This window comes from Dipodomys merriami, unplaced genomic scaffold (genome assembly GCF_024711535.1).
Source record: "Dipodomys merriami isolate MVZ:Mamm:240054 unplaced genomic scaffold, mDipMer1.0.p SCAF_14, whole genome shotgun sequence".
Lineage (NCBI taxonomy): Eukaryota > Metazoa > Chordata > Mammalia > Rodentia > Heteromyidae > Dipodomys > Dipodomys merriami.
Window position 1 is genome coordinate 8,460,577 of NW_027202715.1, and position 17,187 is coordinate 8,477,763.

The window sequence follows — 17,187 nt, forward strand, 5'->3', positions numbered from 1 at the left end:
AGAGTTGGGTGCTCCCACGAGCTGCAGGCGGCTAAGTTCCCAGGGGCCTGTTGTCTGGCCCAACAGGCCTCTGATGCTGTCCTGGGCAGAGATGAGTTGATCGCTGGCTGGGAGCTGAGATGGAAAGTGACGATGCCGAATCAATGACGATGCTGGGAATGGACCTGGAGTGAGGATCTAGGGCTGAAGGGGTGGCCCGAGGCATTGGCCTGGCTGCTCTTTGGGGTGCATCATGCTGCAGCAGATCCTCCATGACATGTACATCGACCCCGAGCTCCTTGCTGAGCTGAGCGATGTGCAGAAGCACATCCTCTTCTACAAGATGCGAGAGGAGCAGCTGAGGCGCTGGAGGGAGAGGGAGGTCTGGGATGCCCTGGCTCAGGCAGACGGCCTCAGGCCCCCGAAGGTGAAGCGAGGTATGTGTCTGAGTGGGTAGAAGAGATGGTAAGGCCGGGCTTGGCTCTTCTGCAAGAAGGGGATTGGTAGGTCGAAGGCTGGGGGCTCGAAACCCGGTGCTGAGCTGTGAGGCCTCATTTGCCAGGTGCTTTTGTCTTTTGATCAAGACCACCTACAGGTCCAGGCTGTAGCAGGGACTAGACAGGGTTATAGTAGATCAGGGAAATGGAGACTTGCTTTGTCTTGTGATAGGTCCATATTCCGAGGGACCACTGGGAGCTCAGATGGTGGTCAGGTGTGTGTCAGTTGCATGATGGGAGAGTGCAAGATCTTAATTAACCCCAACGAATGTTCTTGGCCACTGGCAGTTCCTCCCTTCAAGAGTTCTCAGTGCACCAGGCCTCTTGCTCTGGATCCTCCTATGAGAGGAGGCTATGGGTTGGGCCCGAAGTCCTGCTGTGCATTTAGCAAAAGGACACTGGGCCAGGGCCCAGTGGCCATAGCAATTACAGACAAGAAGTAGGGTGGTTTATATGCGGTCATGTGCCAGTCAAGACTGTGGGTGTGTGAGCAAAGGCAATGGCTCAGGACCCCTGGACGGAAACAAGAAGGCTGCTACGTACGTGGAGGTCCCTCTTGTTTATGCAGTACTCACATTACACTCCACAGTGCTGATCCTTTTCCCTTTCTTTCATTTCCCACAGTCTTCTTCCACTTGACCTTCACATAATCAGAGTGAATGATAGGTGTTTTGGGGGGGAGGGTGCTGAGGGTCATTCCTGGGGCTTCTTCAACTGAGGTCCTCCCTCCCTCGCTTGGCTTTTTCACTCAAGTTTGACACTTTACCACTTGAGTCGCACCTCCACTTCCAGCTTTTTGCTGGTGATATGCAGGGAAGAGTCTCTTTTTGAACCAGGATTCCTCAGATCTCAGCCTTCTGAGTAGCTAGGATTGCAGGACTGAGTCACTGGGGCCCCTAAACAAAGCAGGACTCCAAGGAGGAGACTGGGGCAGGGCTGTGACTTGGCTACAAGTGGCTTGTGCCAAGTCTGAGGCCTTTCTGAGCTGGATTTGCTGGCAGTGGAATCATATACTGGTGGAGATGATGATCTACCTTTCCCCCTCCACCAGGCCTGGGCCCTGAGGACTCCCGAGGGTCCAGTAGCTCCTTCCGGAAGAAGACGGATGACTCAATTTTCAAAATGCAAAAATATTTATACCGAGATTTGTCCTTCATCGATGCCTACAGTTTCATGTATAAATTATATGTCATACACATTTGCGTTTCTGGCCCATAAGATTCTTTTCTAGGTAATTAAATTTCTAGAAATAAGGGGGGCACTCTGAAGAATATGTATGCTTCTCCAGGTCAGGGTCCTGGTCAGAGCTTCAGTTCTGCCCTTAGGAACTGTTTGGCTATGACTTAGGGAGAGGGATGCTGTGCCCCATGAGGCCAAAGAGCTTTTTGCGAGGGAGTCTCGTGCCTAAATCATGTTCTGAAAGCATGATGAAGGGCCGTGAAGGTGAGTTTATATCTGCTAGATACCTGCTCTTCCCCCAATGCCTCCATGTCTCTGTGGGGTGCAGGGCAGGCTTCCTGACCCTAGTTCAAGTGCTGAACCCCACAGAAGGGAGCCAAACCATCCAAGCTCACCCCAGTTGCTGCAGAGTAGAGTCAGGATGCGCATCTTGTGATTTGGCCCTGTTCTGAGGGCTGATGTTTTTCTTTTCTTTTTTTGTCGTTTCTCTTCCTTCCTCATTCAAGCATCTTCCTTCGAGGTCCTCACCCACTCACATGGTATAGAAGAGGCGTCTGCTGTGCCCGGTTGAGCTGTGTGCCAGTCTTTTAGGATCCCTGAACATGTCTGATCAACCTGTTAAGATAGTGTATCTCCTTTTCTTCTTCCTCCTCCTTGCCCGTGGCTGATGTTGTACATGCTTTTAAAAAACTCTTTTTAAAAATGTTTACAAAGTTGTTATTATGAAGGTGATGTACAGAGGGGTTACAGTTACATAAGTCAAAGTAATGAGGACATTTCTTTTTGGATAATGTCACCCCTCGCCCAGTTTTCCTCTCCTGTGGTATAGTTCATTGTATAGTCCAGTGAGTACCACTGCCGTATTTGTTCACCCTTTGTCCTTCCAAAATTCTGTGCCTCCCAGGGAGAGATAAAAAAACAAGGCAAAAGGAAAAGATAATAAAAACAACAGAGGGGGAAAACCCCTCTTGTTTCCATTTCCTGGAGTTCATTTCAATAAATAATATTTTATATGATCAGAGACGCATAGATCGATGAAATACAAATGCTTTTCCGAGCATCTATCTACCCATCTCTTCCCCACCATTCGTAATTTCTACCCCTTTGTGTCTCATTGTGTGGGAGGGCCTTTCCCCAGGCCCTCAAGAGGCCTGTTCCTTCTCATGGGCCTTCCTCCCTGATGCCCCTCTCAGAGAGCCCCATCCTCATCTCTCTGTTACAGTGACCTGGTTGATATTCTCCCCTGCACTTGCCACCTCTGAAAGTAATGAAGCACGCACAACGTACTATTTACCATTTTAACCACTTAGAAACAGGCAAGACAGTGACATTTACTACATTTAAGATGTTCAAGCCAGGTGCTGAACAGACTTGAACAGGCTCACGCCTGTCATCCTAGCTACTCAGGAAGCTGAGATCTGAGGATCGTGGTTCAAAGCCAGCAGAGTTAGGAAAATCCATGAGACTCTTATCTCCAATTAACCACCAGAAAACTGGAAGTGATGCTGTGGTTCAAAGTGGCAGAGCACTAGCCTTGAGCAACAAAGCTTAAGGGCTCCATAACTGACAAAAAATAAAAATAAATTAAAAAAAGATGTTCAGTCATCAGCACAGTATATTCCTAACCTCTGAAGGAAATCTCCTATACACTGCGCATACACATGCTTCTCCCTATTCTTCCTCCCTGGCAACCCCTCAGGGGGTCCCTTTTCCTCCTCCTCCACCTCCTTTTCCTCCTCTTCTTCCTCCTCTTCCTTCTCTTCTTCTTCCTCATTCGCTTTTTCTTCCTATGAAGGAAAAGATCAGAGTGACAGGCAAAGGCCTAAGAGCCATGTGTTCTTTGGGAGCAAGGAGAACACATCCAGATAGAGATCCATCTGACCTCAGCTAGGACTTCCAAATGCTCAGCTTACCCAGTCCCTCAGATCTGTAAAGTACCTATATGTTCTTCATAGAATGTGACAATCATTGATGGAAAGACATACCTGCTTCATGTCCTACTGAGAGAGGGATCTAAATTCAACCATGACACACCTTTAGTTGTAAGACATTTCATGATGGCTTTGTATGTGTCTTTGACCCAATAAAATGATGAATTAGCCTTCTTTATTTGATGTGTTATATCAGGGTTTGAACTCATGACCTGGGGCACCTTTTCAAGGCTGGCACCTTACCACTTGAGCCACAGCTCCACTTCTGGTTTTTTCTTTTTTGCTGTTTAGTTGGAGACAAGAGTCTCACTGACTTTCCTGCCCAAGCTGGCTCTGAAATGTGATTCTCAGATCTCAACCTCCTGGGTAGCTAGGATTACAGTTGTGAACCACGGATAGCCTGGCAATTATTATCATTTTTAATGGAGCCATTGAAATCTCAGGAAGGCTTCATTGCCTGCTTTGAGAAACAGGTAGGAGGTGAAGTTAGAATCTAAGTCTAGATCTACTGATATTCAAGTTTCTTTTTTCTTTTCTTTTTTTTCCCATCGCAACACATAGCATCCTATAAAGAAAGACCCAAAATTTTGGATTTTATTTCTACTTGCAAAGCTTTCGATTCTTTCTTCAACGAATTTCTCTGTAAACCGTAGCTACTAGCCACACATGTGAATAACACTTGGTTTTTCCAAACTCTTCCCTTAATAAGCATGGGGTCTGTCTCTTATGTTATAACAGTGTCTGATATTTTGAGCAGACTTATTTATTTTTCACCTGTATGAAATGTATTTCCAGCCATTCAGTTCACTTACCCAACTGCTAAAACAATGACACCCAGTTTATATTCATTTTAGCAACACCACCATTTTTGAGACAGATCTCCATTTTAGTTGTCAATGGACTCTGTTGTGGCTGTTGGCAATCTCGGTGGCTCACCGCCATTACAGGTGTATTTCTTACATTGCAGTATGATGCAGGTCATGGAGATGCAGGGCCCTAGGCTGCCTCATCTTGCAGTTCCACCATCTCTGATTCCTTCTTTCCAGCCACAAAGAAGGAGGGAGAAAAGGTTCATTGGTTCCTAACAGGCTCCAGCCTGCAGAGACCCAAGTCCACTTCCTCCCCCTCTTGCTGTTCTTTCTGGTCCAGCCTGGAGCACCTGTTCTAGAGGCCAGCTCAGAGAATGTGTTTGTGCTCTATAGAGGAAGAAGGCAGGTCCTGGCCCTTCTGTCAGACAAGTATCTCTCTAGGTTCCATTTTTGGATGATGGCAGTCTGCTCAGTGGTGTGATAGTTGGAGGCCCTGGACCAGTTTTTAGGGCGCTCCTTCCTTCCTTCCTTCCTTCCTTCCTTCCTTCCTTCCTTTCTTCCTCCCTTCCTCCCTCCCTCCCTTCCTTCCTTCCTTCTTTTCTAACTTATTTTTTATTTTATCAGTTGTGGGGCTTGAACTCTGGTCTGGGTACTGTGTCTGAGTGCTTCAGCTCAAGGCAAGTGCTCTACCACTTGAGCCCCAGCATGGCTTCCATTTTCTGGTAGTTAATTGGAGAGCCTGGGTTGGCTTTGAACCAGGATCCTCAGATCGCAGCCTCCTGAGTAGCTGGGATGACAGGTGTGAGCCACTGGCACCCGGCTAGGATGTTTCTTATTAATTAGAAATCAGATGTGTTTCTTCTTCTTTCTCGGTTCTCCTCCCATTGTGGGAGCAGCAAGCAACAAGCACCTCCAGTGGCTGCTGGGAGCGGATGGCGAGGTCTGGGTGTGGGTCATGGGCGAAGGCCCTGGTGACAAGCCCTATGAAGAGATCTCCGAGGAGCTGATTGCTGAGAGGGCCCGACTGCAGGCACAGAGGGAGGCCGAGGAGCTCTGGTGAGGGGCGGTGGCTTGGAGGGCACTGGGTGGGGCCTGAGTGTGGAGCCTTGGTGTGGGGATCCAGGCAGGTTGTCATAGGAGGGAGGAGATGGCATTTGCCTGGCTGGCTGTGTAAAGCTGTGCTCAGATCAGGTGACAAGTAGCATTGGAGTCTTGCATCAGGTGAACCTGTGAATTTAAGTCCAGGTCTTAGCAATCAGCTGAACTGGGGTCTCATTTTCCACATCAGTAGTGTGTGCGTGAGTGCATGCGTGCATGCATGCGTGTGTGTGTGTGTGTGTGTGTGTGTGTGTGTATGTGTGTGTGTGTGTGACAACCCCTTTCCATAGGCATGTGGTATAGATTCACCTGCCTAATACATACAATGTGTTCTGGCCTCTGCCTTCCATGGTTGTCATGGGTACAGTACAGAGGCCGGGGAGCCACCCTTGTTAATCAGCTTGGTCCTCTTTACATTGCTTGAGTTTCTCTCCACTGAACAGACACTTGAGTCCTCTGTAAAGTTTAGACTCTGTCTTCCTTCATCCACAGCTTTTTAGTATTTTCCATCAAATTTGCAAATACAAGTTTGGAGTAGACTCTAAGGTACTCCATTTCTAATGATAGTGAACCAGTTTAAAAATTACAAAGGCATGCAAATAACATTGCAATCTATAGAGTAATAATGAAAACCACAGCCAAGACCCACCATCCAAGATTAACCATTTAGATGATACATGCTTTGAAAGCTGTTTTATTTACACTTTGACAACTCCATTCATATAGATTGCTGATACTATTTAAGATTGTTCTATATTTACTTATGTGACAAGCCCAGTTTATTGGTTCTATTGAAAGACATGATATGTGTGTGTGTGTGTGTGTGTGTGTGTGTGTGTGTGTGTGTGTGTGCCAGTTCTGGGCTTGAACTCAGGCTCTGGGCACTGTCCCTGAGAGCTCTTGCTCAAGACTAGCACTCTACCACTTGAGCCACAGCTCTACTTCTGGCCCTTTGGTGGTTAATTGGATATAGAAGTCTCACAGACTTTCCTGCTTGGGCTGGCTCCCAAATATAATCCTCCCAAATAGTTAGGATTATAGACATGTGTCACTGGCACCCAGCAATATAATTGTTTATACTATAAAAAGTCTCTGATGAACATTTTGTATTTCCAATTCTTGTTTTTCTGGCTTCTAGAATGATCCTTCTGACTTATGTTGTGGGATAAGCCACCAAGAGAGACCACATGAACACAGAGTATAGCAGATAGAAAGTCTTTATTAGCTGGCTGGGACTACACTGGGTAATCAGATGCCCAAGGCAGTACCAAGCCTGTTCTGAGGCCCCCTTTGCTCAGGGGTGGAAAGTCCCTAAAGTTCTCTCCTGCAGGTGCAAGCCAAGTGGGAAGTTACAGAAGTCAAGCATAGCATTGAGCTGGGGCAATGTGACCCATTTCTAGGACCAGCTCTCTGACCCATTTCCATGACCCATTACTTAGGAACATAGACGGATCAGTGGATACATATATTTTTAAATGTCAAGCCATAGGGAACTAGTCTCATGGGTGGAGGTGCAGTGCTACCTTTAAGATGGAGTCACAAAAGCAAAGTGCAGTTACAGAAGCTAAGCGTAAACTCTAAGATGGCGAGGTTTGATAAGCCCTATCACACTGACATTCCCCTGTGAGAGTACCTATTTCTCTCCTCCTGTGCAAATATGGAGTTTGGTTGACCTTTGATATCTGCCATTCTCCATTCCAAGGAAAAATTACTCATTGTTTTTATTTGAAGTTCCATTGTGACCTGGACTTTTGGTTTTTCACTCAAGCTGATTCCTTTTGGGTACTCTCTTGGAAGGAGACAGAAAGAGGCAGAGATCACCAAGAAGTTTCGAGATGCTCTGGCCAATGAGAAAGCCAGGATCCTGGCAGAGAAGTGGAAAGTGGAGATGGAGGACCGAAAGGCTGCCAAAATCCTGGAGGAACGCATCCACGAGGAATTCAAGGTGAGCCACTGCATGGGCTTCTGGGTAAAGCCACCTGCTTTAGCCCACAAGGCCAGCAGGGCTGTTTGGCTCAGACTTTTCTTCATGAGACCGGAAATCAGGCATGTCTGAGCAGAAAGGAAATGGACACACCATTTGAGTCCATCCATGCCTCTAGTCAGATGAGGAAACTCAAGGTCCGGCAGGGACAGAGAATGGGCAAAGTCCACATGAACTAGACTTGGATGTTTGGGCCAGTGGTGAGAGGAAATAGCAGGTTCTCAGTAGACTTTGGGAGTCACAAAGAGCAATTAGGAGTTGGGTCTATTGGCTGGAAGGATGGAAGACCTTTCCTGCTGGATGGTCACACTGAAAGGAATGGCTCTCAAGTCTTTGAGAGGATGCTTTTGAGTTGAAAGAGACACATATTCACAATGGTAGGTACTCTTTAGGAAATGCTCCAGGAAAGGACAGCTAAACAGCTCTTATTAGGTTCTGGCTAGCTCTAACAACTCACTTGTAGCATTGAGCTTCCTCAGGCTATCTATCTATCTATCTATCTATCTATCTATCTATCTGTCTGTCTGTCTGTCTGTCTGTCTGTCTGTCTGTCTGTCTGTCTGTCTGTCTGTCTGTCTGTCTGTCTGTCTGTCTGTCTGTCTATGTATCTAGTGCCAGTACTGGGGCTTGAACTCAAAACCTTAGGCTCTCACTTGACTTTTGAACTCAAGGTTGGTGCTTGAGCCACACCTCCACTTCAGGTTCTTCTGCTGGTTAAAAAATAAGAATCTCATGGAATTTTCTGCCCAGGCTGGCTCTGAACTGTGGTCTTCAGATCTCAGCCTTCTGAACAGCTAGGATTACAGGCATGAGCCACCAGCACCCAATAGTAGGTGCTTTAGTGGGGCATGGTATCATCCATAGCACAGGGACATGGCACCCAAGTTATAGTTTGGTCCAGTCTCTTTGAATGAGACTTTGGGGGGAGCTGTTATATAGAGGTGCAGATGTGGGGTCTATGTATATGACATCTGCCCATTCTATTCTAAATGGCTTAAGATCCCCACACCCACCATAGTGACAGCTTAAAAAATATCATTTATATTGCAAATATTTTCTCAGGTTTTTTCTTGGTTTTGGTTTTGGTATTTTCAGATGTGCAGAAGCTCAAAATTTTTATGAGCCAAATGTATTAATCTTCTTTTTCCATTGTCTCATGCTCACATATATACATATACATGTATGCATGTGTTCACATATTTATATATACATATGTACATTATACACATGCATACATACATACTTACATACACATATATGCACACACATATGTGCAAACATCTTTTCTTTTGCCTGTTGTTTTGCTGAATAACTTGGAAGGAAGTTCCATAGCTCCTGGCACTGTGGTGTAGGTGTTAGCAAAGGCATTTGTGCAAAGGGCCAGGCTGTATTTCAGGCTGTGGGAGTCCTACCTTCTGCCCTATACTGTGCAACTCTACCTTTGTAAGATAATAGGAGCGACAGACAATATGTGAAGAGATGCATGTGGCTGCTTCCACTAAGACTTCATTTTTAAAAATAAACAGATGCCAGATCGGGCTTGGGAGAGTTAGTTTTCAAAAATCCTGATAAATCCCTCAGACCTTTCGGGAGCATCTCCTGTGAACGCAGGCACCGTCCTGTGGAGTAGGGGTACGCAGTGGCATGCCTACTGCAAGCAAGAATGCTTCTGTAATCATATGTCCAATCCAGTCCGCAGTGGGGGAGAGATTTGTGTTATTGGTTTGGCTGATGACTATTTTAGTCGGCCGGGGAGGAGGAATACCAATTCTCTTTTACTCTCTCCAGCAGTGACTGTCATCTGCTTCTCTGTGGGCTCCCTCCTCCACAAGGCTGAGCTCAGATACTGGGAGCTGAGTTTGGTAGAGTTGGGTGCACAAAGAAGATCATGTTCCTGAAGGAGATTCTCTGGTTGATGGTCTCCCTGAGAGTTTTGGTGATAGAAGGGGTGGAAAAATTGTAGGAGGCTCTGTGCCAGGGTTCATGGTGGAGTCGGTAAAGCTACCTGGCATGACCCGAGAGTCTTCACCTTCGAGGGACTCAGATGTAGAATGTCGGTGTCATTTCCAATGGAAGAAAGAAGTTCCAGTGTGTCGGTTTTAGAATATCATTTGTTGAGTGTGAATGTCATCCTGATATGGGCTGTCTTTGTTCTGAGGAGGCTTGGGAACTTGTGTTGTATTGAGAGTTCTGGAGGGGCTGCACAGGGCAGTGTCTGTGGGGAGCATCTGATACAGGGCCCTGGAGTCATCTCGGGTTTACCATCTTGGGTATTTGGGTGAGATCTGTTCCTTATGCACTGGCTTGCCATTGTGTCAAGCTCTTCATCCCAGGAAATAGTTAAACATAGGCTGGAACATTATCTGAGAGGTTTCTGTAGAAGATTCCAGACGGCTGGTGGCAAATTCTTCACTACTGCTTCCTCTGTGAGGTAGAACTTATTTCTCCTCATGTGGAGCCTGTGCTATCCTAGAGACAAGCTTTGATGTCTACAACACAGCACAAATGACTAACTGCCACTTAACTTTATATATATATATATATATTGGGTGCTGGTTGCTCACACCTGTAATCCTAGCTACTCAGGAGTCTGAGACTTGGAGGATTATTGTTGGAAGCCAGCATGGGTAGAAAAGTCCATGAGACTCCCTACTTAATTATCCTAGGGCCAAAGAGGGTGAGTAGGATGTGTCAGATAGGACAGTACCAGCTGAACAAGCAAGTTGAACAAATGCTGGCGAAAACATAGAAAAGTGTGTGTGTGTGTGTGTGTGTGTGTGTGTGTGTGTGTGTGTGTGTATTTACAGATGATTCACTTAAGCAAACAAATTAAAGTAAATAAGGATTATTTTTAGCTAGACTATTACCCAAGCTGGTCTTGAGATTCTCCTGCTTCAGCATCCTAAGGGATTACAGGTATAGGCCATCAATTTTTATTTAAATTTTAACGTATAAAAATGTAGAAGGTAGCACAAATATACAGGAACATGCAACTCACAAGTTCAACAAGTATAAATATTCTTCCATGTTTGCTTTATACTTGAGAAATAACAGTATTTCTGAAGCTGCTAAAGTATAATCTTTATATTCTTTCTCTCCCTCCCTTTGAATGCATAGTTGTAGTTTCTTTCTTTCTTTCTTTCTTTCTTTCTTTCTTTCTTTCTTTCTTTCTTTCTTTCTTTCTTTCTTTCTTTCTTTCCTTCCTCCCTCCCTCCCTTCCTTCCTTTCCCTCCTCCCTCCCTCCCTCTTCCTTCCTTCCTTCCTTCCTTCCTTCTTTCCTTCCCCCCTCCCTTCTTCCCTCCCTTCCTTTCCTCCCTCCTTTCTTCCTCCCTCCTTTCTCCCTCCCTCCTTTCTCCCTCCCTCCTTTCTCCCTCCCTCCCTCCCTCCCTCCCTCCCTCCCTTCCTTCCTCCCTTCCTTCCTTCCTTCCTTCCTTCCTTCCTTCCTTCCTTCCTTCCTTCCTTCCTTCCTTCTTTCCTTCCCCCTCCCTTCTTCCCTCCCTTCCTTTCCTCCCTCCTTTCTCCCTCCCTCCTTTCTCCCTCCCTCCTTCCCTCCCTCCCTCTCTCCCTTCCTTCCTTCCTTCCTTCCTTCCTTCCTTCCTTCCTTCCTTCCTTTTTTTTCCCTTTTCTTTCTTTTTCTTTTATTTTGGTGCCAGTTCTAGGGCTTGATCTCAGGGCCTAGACAGTACCCCTAAACTTTTTTTTCTCAAGGCTTGTACTCTACCACTTGAGCCACAGCTCGACTTCCTGCTTTTTGTTGGCTATTTGGAGATTAGTGTCTCATGAATTTCCTGCCCAGGCTGGCTTAAACTCATAGTCCTCAGACTTTAGCCTCCTGACTAGCTAGGGTTCCAGGTGTGAGCCACTGGTGTCTGGCTCCTGTTTCTATTTTATAAAATGCACAAAGACATAAAAACATAAAGCATCAATTTCTAAGGCTGGATTCAATTTTTTACTAATTTTATAATTTTATAAATAGTTCATGGTTTTCACATTTTATTTATTTCTGGTTTTATTTATTTTTTCAATTCTTTCCTGATGACTTTATAAGTGGTTTTCATTTGGGGCTAGCATAAAATATACTGTAATAGTAAACATCCTGAGACAACTTTCTTGTACATATATGGTATTTTTTTTCTTTTTTTCTTTTTTTATTGGGAGAATAGCATACAGAGGAGTTACAATTCCATGGGCAAGATAACGAGTACATTTCTTATCAAGCATTGTTGCCTCCTTGTTGTTTCCCCTTCCCATACCTTCCCATCCTCCTCCCCTCCCCACACCCAGGTATTTTTCTTTCCTTTGGTGGAACTGATGCTTGAACTCAAGACTTTACACTTACTGTACAGTCACTCTACTACTTGAGCCATGCCTTTAGTGTTACTTGGTAATGTATTTTATCTGTGCAACTCATAAGGACAGAATGCACAAATCTGCAGCCCTTTAACTGCCTCTCTTACAATGTTTGTTTTTGGGAGCTGATCTTTAAGAAACCTGCTACCCTAGATTACCATGCTGTAATGACAAAACAAAACAAAATAAATCCAAATTAGCCACAGAGCAAAAGTGGCTAGGGGCATTGAATTGCTAGACATGTCACCAAATCCTTCCTTAAGCCACTAGCCCATCCCAGGGGTGAGCCCAACCATGGCCTGACCTCAGCTGAGACCGTGTGGAAGAGAAAAGCCATCCACCAAACCCTGCCTGAACCATTACCCCATAGAATCATAAGGAAGTTAAATTGTTATTGTCACCAATTCCAGTTTCTGGTAGCTAGTTGCTCAATAACAGGTAACCGAAGCTAGCTTTTCCAAAGGGATTTATGATGTCTGGATTGGGTTAGTAGAGATAAACAATCAAGCATACCTCTCTCTCTGCTTCCAATGCTCTATGAAACATAGAGCTCATGTCTGTACTCCCAAAGATGGCTATAGAAGAGCTGAAGTTCTGTCTTTCCATGACATGCCCAGGCATAATTACTAAACCATCTCGATCAAAGAATGGCCTGGTTGCTGGGCACCACTGGATATACCTGTAATCCTAACAACTCGGGAGGCTGAGATCTGAGGATCATGGTTTGAAGTTAGCTGCAGCAGGAACGTCTGTGAGATTCTTATCTATATTTAAGCACCCAAAAAAGCCAGAAGTTGAGCTGTGGCTCCTGTGGTAGAGCACTAGCCTTGAGCAGAAAAAGCTCAGGAACAATGTCCCATGATCATGGTTTCAATCCTTGTTTTGAGAGTGGTTCCAAAAAAGTTGTTACTGCTCTTATCATTGGTCAGAATAAACAACTCCTCATTACTGCAAGGCTAGTCTTTCCCCTGAGGATGCTTTATTGTCCCTTTCAGTTATGGTCCCTTGTCATAAGGATGTTATCCTAGTTTTAAAGTGACTTCCATGACTAGAGAATGGCTTCCAGCAAAGACACATCCAAAATGAAGGCAGGGATGTTAGTCTCTCTTATTTTTAGTTAATTCTTGGGCCCAAGAAAACAGCAAAAGTAGCTTTCAGGCATTTCTCACAGTATTGTTGTAGCAGGCCAACACAAATAATGGTGATGCTGGCTGCTGGTGGCTCACCTGCACCTGTAATAATAGCTACCCAGCAGGCTGTGAGCTGAGGATTGCAGTTTGAAGCCAGCCCAGGCATGAAAATCTGTAAGACTCTTATCTCTCCAACTAACCACCAAAAAGCTGGAAGTGGAACTGTGTCTCAAATGGTGGAGTACTAGCCTTGAGCACAAAAGCTAAGAAACAGCACCCAGGCCCTGAGGTCAAGTCCCAGGACTGGTGCCAAATGCTTGTATTCTATTGGTTAATGATTCAGGTAGGGTTTCTTCCTGAAGCAGCATTTGCCTCCATGATAATGATGCAACATTTGTCTCCACGACATTGTCCACTGGGTGAGCAGACCCAGGCCTTTGTGAACTCCTGTGCTGTTACTGATGCATTATTAGGTAAGGGGGATTTGAATAAGCTGGACAGCTTAGAGGGCTTTGGGCAACTACCACAGGCCAATCAGTCCATTTCTGGATGGAATGGGAGAGTTGTACATCTCCTTCTTGGCTGGGTTGGCCTTTGGCTCTTCAAATGTATCTTCCAGTATCTCAGAGTGGCCAAAGATTTCTGATTGTCATTTAAAAAAAAGAAAAAAGAATTTTTAGGCAACTTCAGTAGTGTGAATTGAATCATTTTAGCAAGACCTTGGAGAGAAAGACACAATTCTGTGTGTTTGCAGTTGTGAAATGTTTTCCTTTTGTCATCTCTTTGCTTGTAAAGAGCTTGCCTTTGTCACCGTAAATGGCCAGTCATTTTCCTTTGAAAGAACGTTGCTGCAGACTTCTGACTCCCTGGGTGATACTCCCATTCTTAAAGTGAAGAGGTGGCACTGTCACTTAATGTCACTTAGTGTCCTCTTTCATGTTAGTCATAGCTGGGTGGAGTAAGAAAACCACTGTCATCTGAGATGGCGAGGCCCCATTTATCCATGGCCCTGTCCCTGGTTCTTCTCTGTGTTCTATTATGGGATGAATCATGTCTCCCCTAAATCCATATATTGAAACCCTAACTTCTGGTAACCTCAGCATCTAACTATTTGGACATAGGGTGTTCACAAGAGTCATTTAAGCTAAAATGAAATCTTTTGGATGAATTGGGCCCAAATTCAATAAGACTGGTGCTCTTCAAAGAGGAGGAAATTGGACAAAGATGGACACACACATACACAGAACAAAGATCATGTGGGTGGAAGAGATGGTGGGTGGGGGGAAGTCACCTGCAGCCTAAGGAAAAGGTCCTCAAATGACCCTCTGTACAACAAAAATATTTATATAGATACCATATAAACACATATACACACCCAAAGTGCACCGTATGCACACATGGACATGTTAAAATGAAATGCCCTTGTATACCTAGTCCATACTATGGATATTTTTTTTCATAAAAAGAATGAAAGCAGCTTTTCTGATGTGCAGACCTCAGGACTGTGAGGACAGGTAGTTCTCTCGCTTTGGCCCCTCAGCCTGTGGGGCTTGGTTATAAAATCCATTCAATGAGTGCAAGGGAGTAGGAGCATAGGTCTAGGCAGGGGTTGACTGGCTGCCTGCAAGATCTCTGTAGGTGGGGCCTGCGCCAACAGCATGGCAGGCAGTGCCTGGTGGGCCAGTGAGTGTTGGGATCACCATTAGAAGGCCACGAAACCCACTGTGCAACTTGGGAAGGGCTGTTACCCCAGGAGGAGTGATTTTTTGTGTCCCTCACTTTACCTGTTTACATTGTTGTTTCTCCTGACGGAGAATGGCTCAGGCTCCTCTTACTATGCTTATTTTTGCTTACAGATTTAGAGTTTACAAATTAACCTTCCATATTTCAACCAAATTGATTCTTCCCGAGTGTCCTGATCTCAATTGTGTTGGGACTGAGATCTGGGTGGGTAGGTAGGAGGCTCATCACCGGCGTACCGCATCCATGACGGCTCAGACCGGATCTGCTTCAGCTTCCCAAAGGTCTTACTCTCCTCTAATGTCAATCTATCTCCATGACTTCCTAGAGGAAAGAGGAAGAGGAGAGGAAGCGAGGAGAAGAGCAGATTCGCCTCCAGGAGGAGCAGAGGGCCAAGGAACTGTACTGGACTCTCAAACAAGCCCACCTCCACTGCCAGACCAGCGAGAAGGAGGAGAGAGAGTGGGAGGAGCAATGTGAGTCACACCTGCTGCCAGCCCAAGTGTCCAGCCCGCACCTCCACCCCCCACGTACTGAGGAAACACTCAGCCTCCCTGCAGTGCCCTGAGGTACCCACAAGGCTTTGCCCATGTGCATGGTCCTGCTGGTGGACCCAGCAAGGAAGGGCGCCGGGCCCAAGGGGCTTATGTGTCTTTTCCAGCGATTTCTTACATTATAAACATGTAGGCTAGGATGGCAGAGCTGCCAATAGTTTCCTGGCTCTGTGCTGTGCCCTGGGGGTCCAGTCATGAGTATCATGGTTTCTGTGTTGGAGGGATTCCAACCAGAGCAGAAGAGTGGACTAAAGGTGTGCAGGATACGTGTCACCTATGCTGGTGGGCTCCAGGGGATTGATGAAGTAAGGCTTGATGGTTGGCATAGGGATCACAGAGGCAAAGAGAGGCCTCCAGAGGGAAGCCCACACATGCACATCAGTGGCACAGGCTGTGGCAGGCATAGGGAGTGTGTGGCGGCTGGAGCTTGCCAAGTGATAGAAAGAGTAGCTGGAGAAGGGCTGCAGATGAAGGCCGGGGTTTTACGAGGTGCCTGGAGTTGGAATTTGAGAGGATAAATTTGCAGTTTTATGTGAGGAAAGCAGATCAACATTTCCAGACATAGGAAGACTCGGAAGGTGGCTCTGTGCGCATCTTACCTAAGAAATATTTATAAAAAATACATTGCTGAAAGATGAAATTCTCACCCCGACCTCAACCTTTGCCATTGTTCATGTATTAGGCAAGGAGAAGTGGTATTTCATTATGGCTTTTTTATTTTTATTTTTGTCAACCATGGGGCTTGAACTCAGGGCTTGAGGGCTGTCCCTGAGCTCTTTTGCCTGATACTAGCACTCTACCATTTTGAGCCACAGCACCACTCCTGGTTTTGGAGATAAGCATCTCATGGACTTTCTTGCCTGGGTTGGCTTTGAACCCTGATTTTCAGATCTCAGCCTCCTAGGGGCTAGAATTACAGTCACCAGTGCCTGACCTCCTTATGATTTTTCCTCATGACAGAAGCCACTGAGAGGCCTAGGAGCTGGAGGGGGGAGGGGAACTCCACTCTGGGCCCCATGGAGCCCAGGGTCAGATGCATGGAAGGTGGAGGGAAAGATGGAGTGAGAAATCACAGGCAGAAGCTTTTTTTTTGGGGGGGGGGCGGGTCTCTCTGAAGAGGTAAGACAGGCAGGTTTAGGATGTACTTCCACTGGGCTCTGGATGGAGGCAGCCACTCCAGGTCATTCATATCAGGCCTTGGGGGAAACTATGGCAGATAGCTATTGGCCCAGGTGGAAGGATTTGTAGGCTGGCTCTCAACTAACTAGCTGTAGGAAAGGCTTTCCATGGGAGGGAGTGGGAGGCCTCCCAGGCTCCACAAGGCCCGGAAGTCACAGTGCCAGGCTGTGGGGTTTGGGATCTGGGTCCATATCATGTGTTTTCTCCATTTGGGGACAGGCCCACACATACACATCAGGGGCAAAGCTCACTGTTCATCAAGGGCAGGGTCCAAGGTGATGTGGTTCCACTGAGACCTTCCGAGCCATGGTTCTTCCACTTTTGTTGTTGTTGGTTTTTGTTTCCTTTCCCTAGTATTGGAGCTTGAACTCAGGATCATATAGGTCTTGAACTCTGAACCTGGGCACTGTCCCTGAGCTTTTTTCATTCAAAGCTAGTTCTCAACCACTTTGAACCATAGCACCACTTCCAGATTTTTGTCTGATAGTTAATTGATCAGAGACTCATGGACTTTCCTGCCTGACCTGGCTGTGCATTGTGATCCTCAGATCTCAGCCTCCCAAGTAGCTTGAATTACAAGCCTGAGCCACCATTGCCCAGCTTCACAGCTAGCTCTTTGCCACACCTCTAGTTCTGTGTTTTGCTGCTTATTGGGAGATAGAATTTCTGAGACTTTCCTGTTTGGGATGGCTTTGAACTTCCAGTCTTCTAGATCTCAGTCTCTTGAGGAGCTAAGACTACAGGTATAAAGCTACAT

General features: G+C 46.0%; 1 protein-coding gene across 1 annotated transcript in view; it reads left to right on the plus strand.

Annotated features, from left to right (window-relative positions):
* The first annotated feature begins 232 nt into the window (after window positions 1-232).
* Window positions 233-17,187, plus strand: part of Sh2d4b (SH2 domain containing 4B) — a 55,985-nt gene continuing 39,030 nt past the window's right edge. The window contains exons 1-4 of the mRNA XM_070020374.1: window positions 233-416; window positions 5,292-5,451; window positions 7,291-7,438; window positions 15,026-15,173. Of these exons, the coding sequence (XP_069876475.1) occupies window positions 233-416; window positions 5,292-5,451; window positions 7,291-7,438; window positions 15,026-15,173 (640 nt within the window). The remainder of the gene's footprint in view (window positions 417-5,291; window positions 5,452-7,290; window positions 7,439-15,025; window positions 15,174-17,187) is intronic.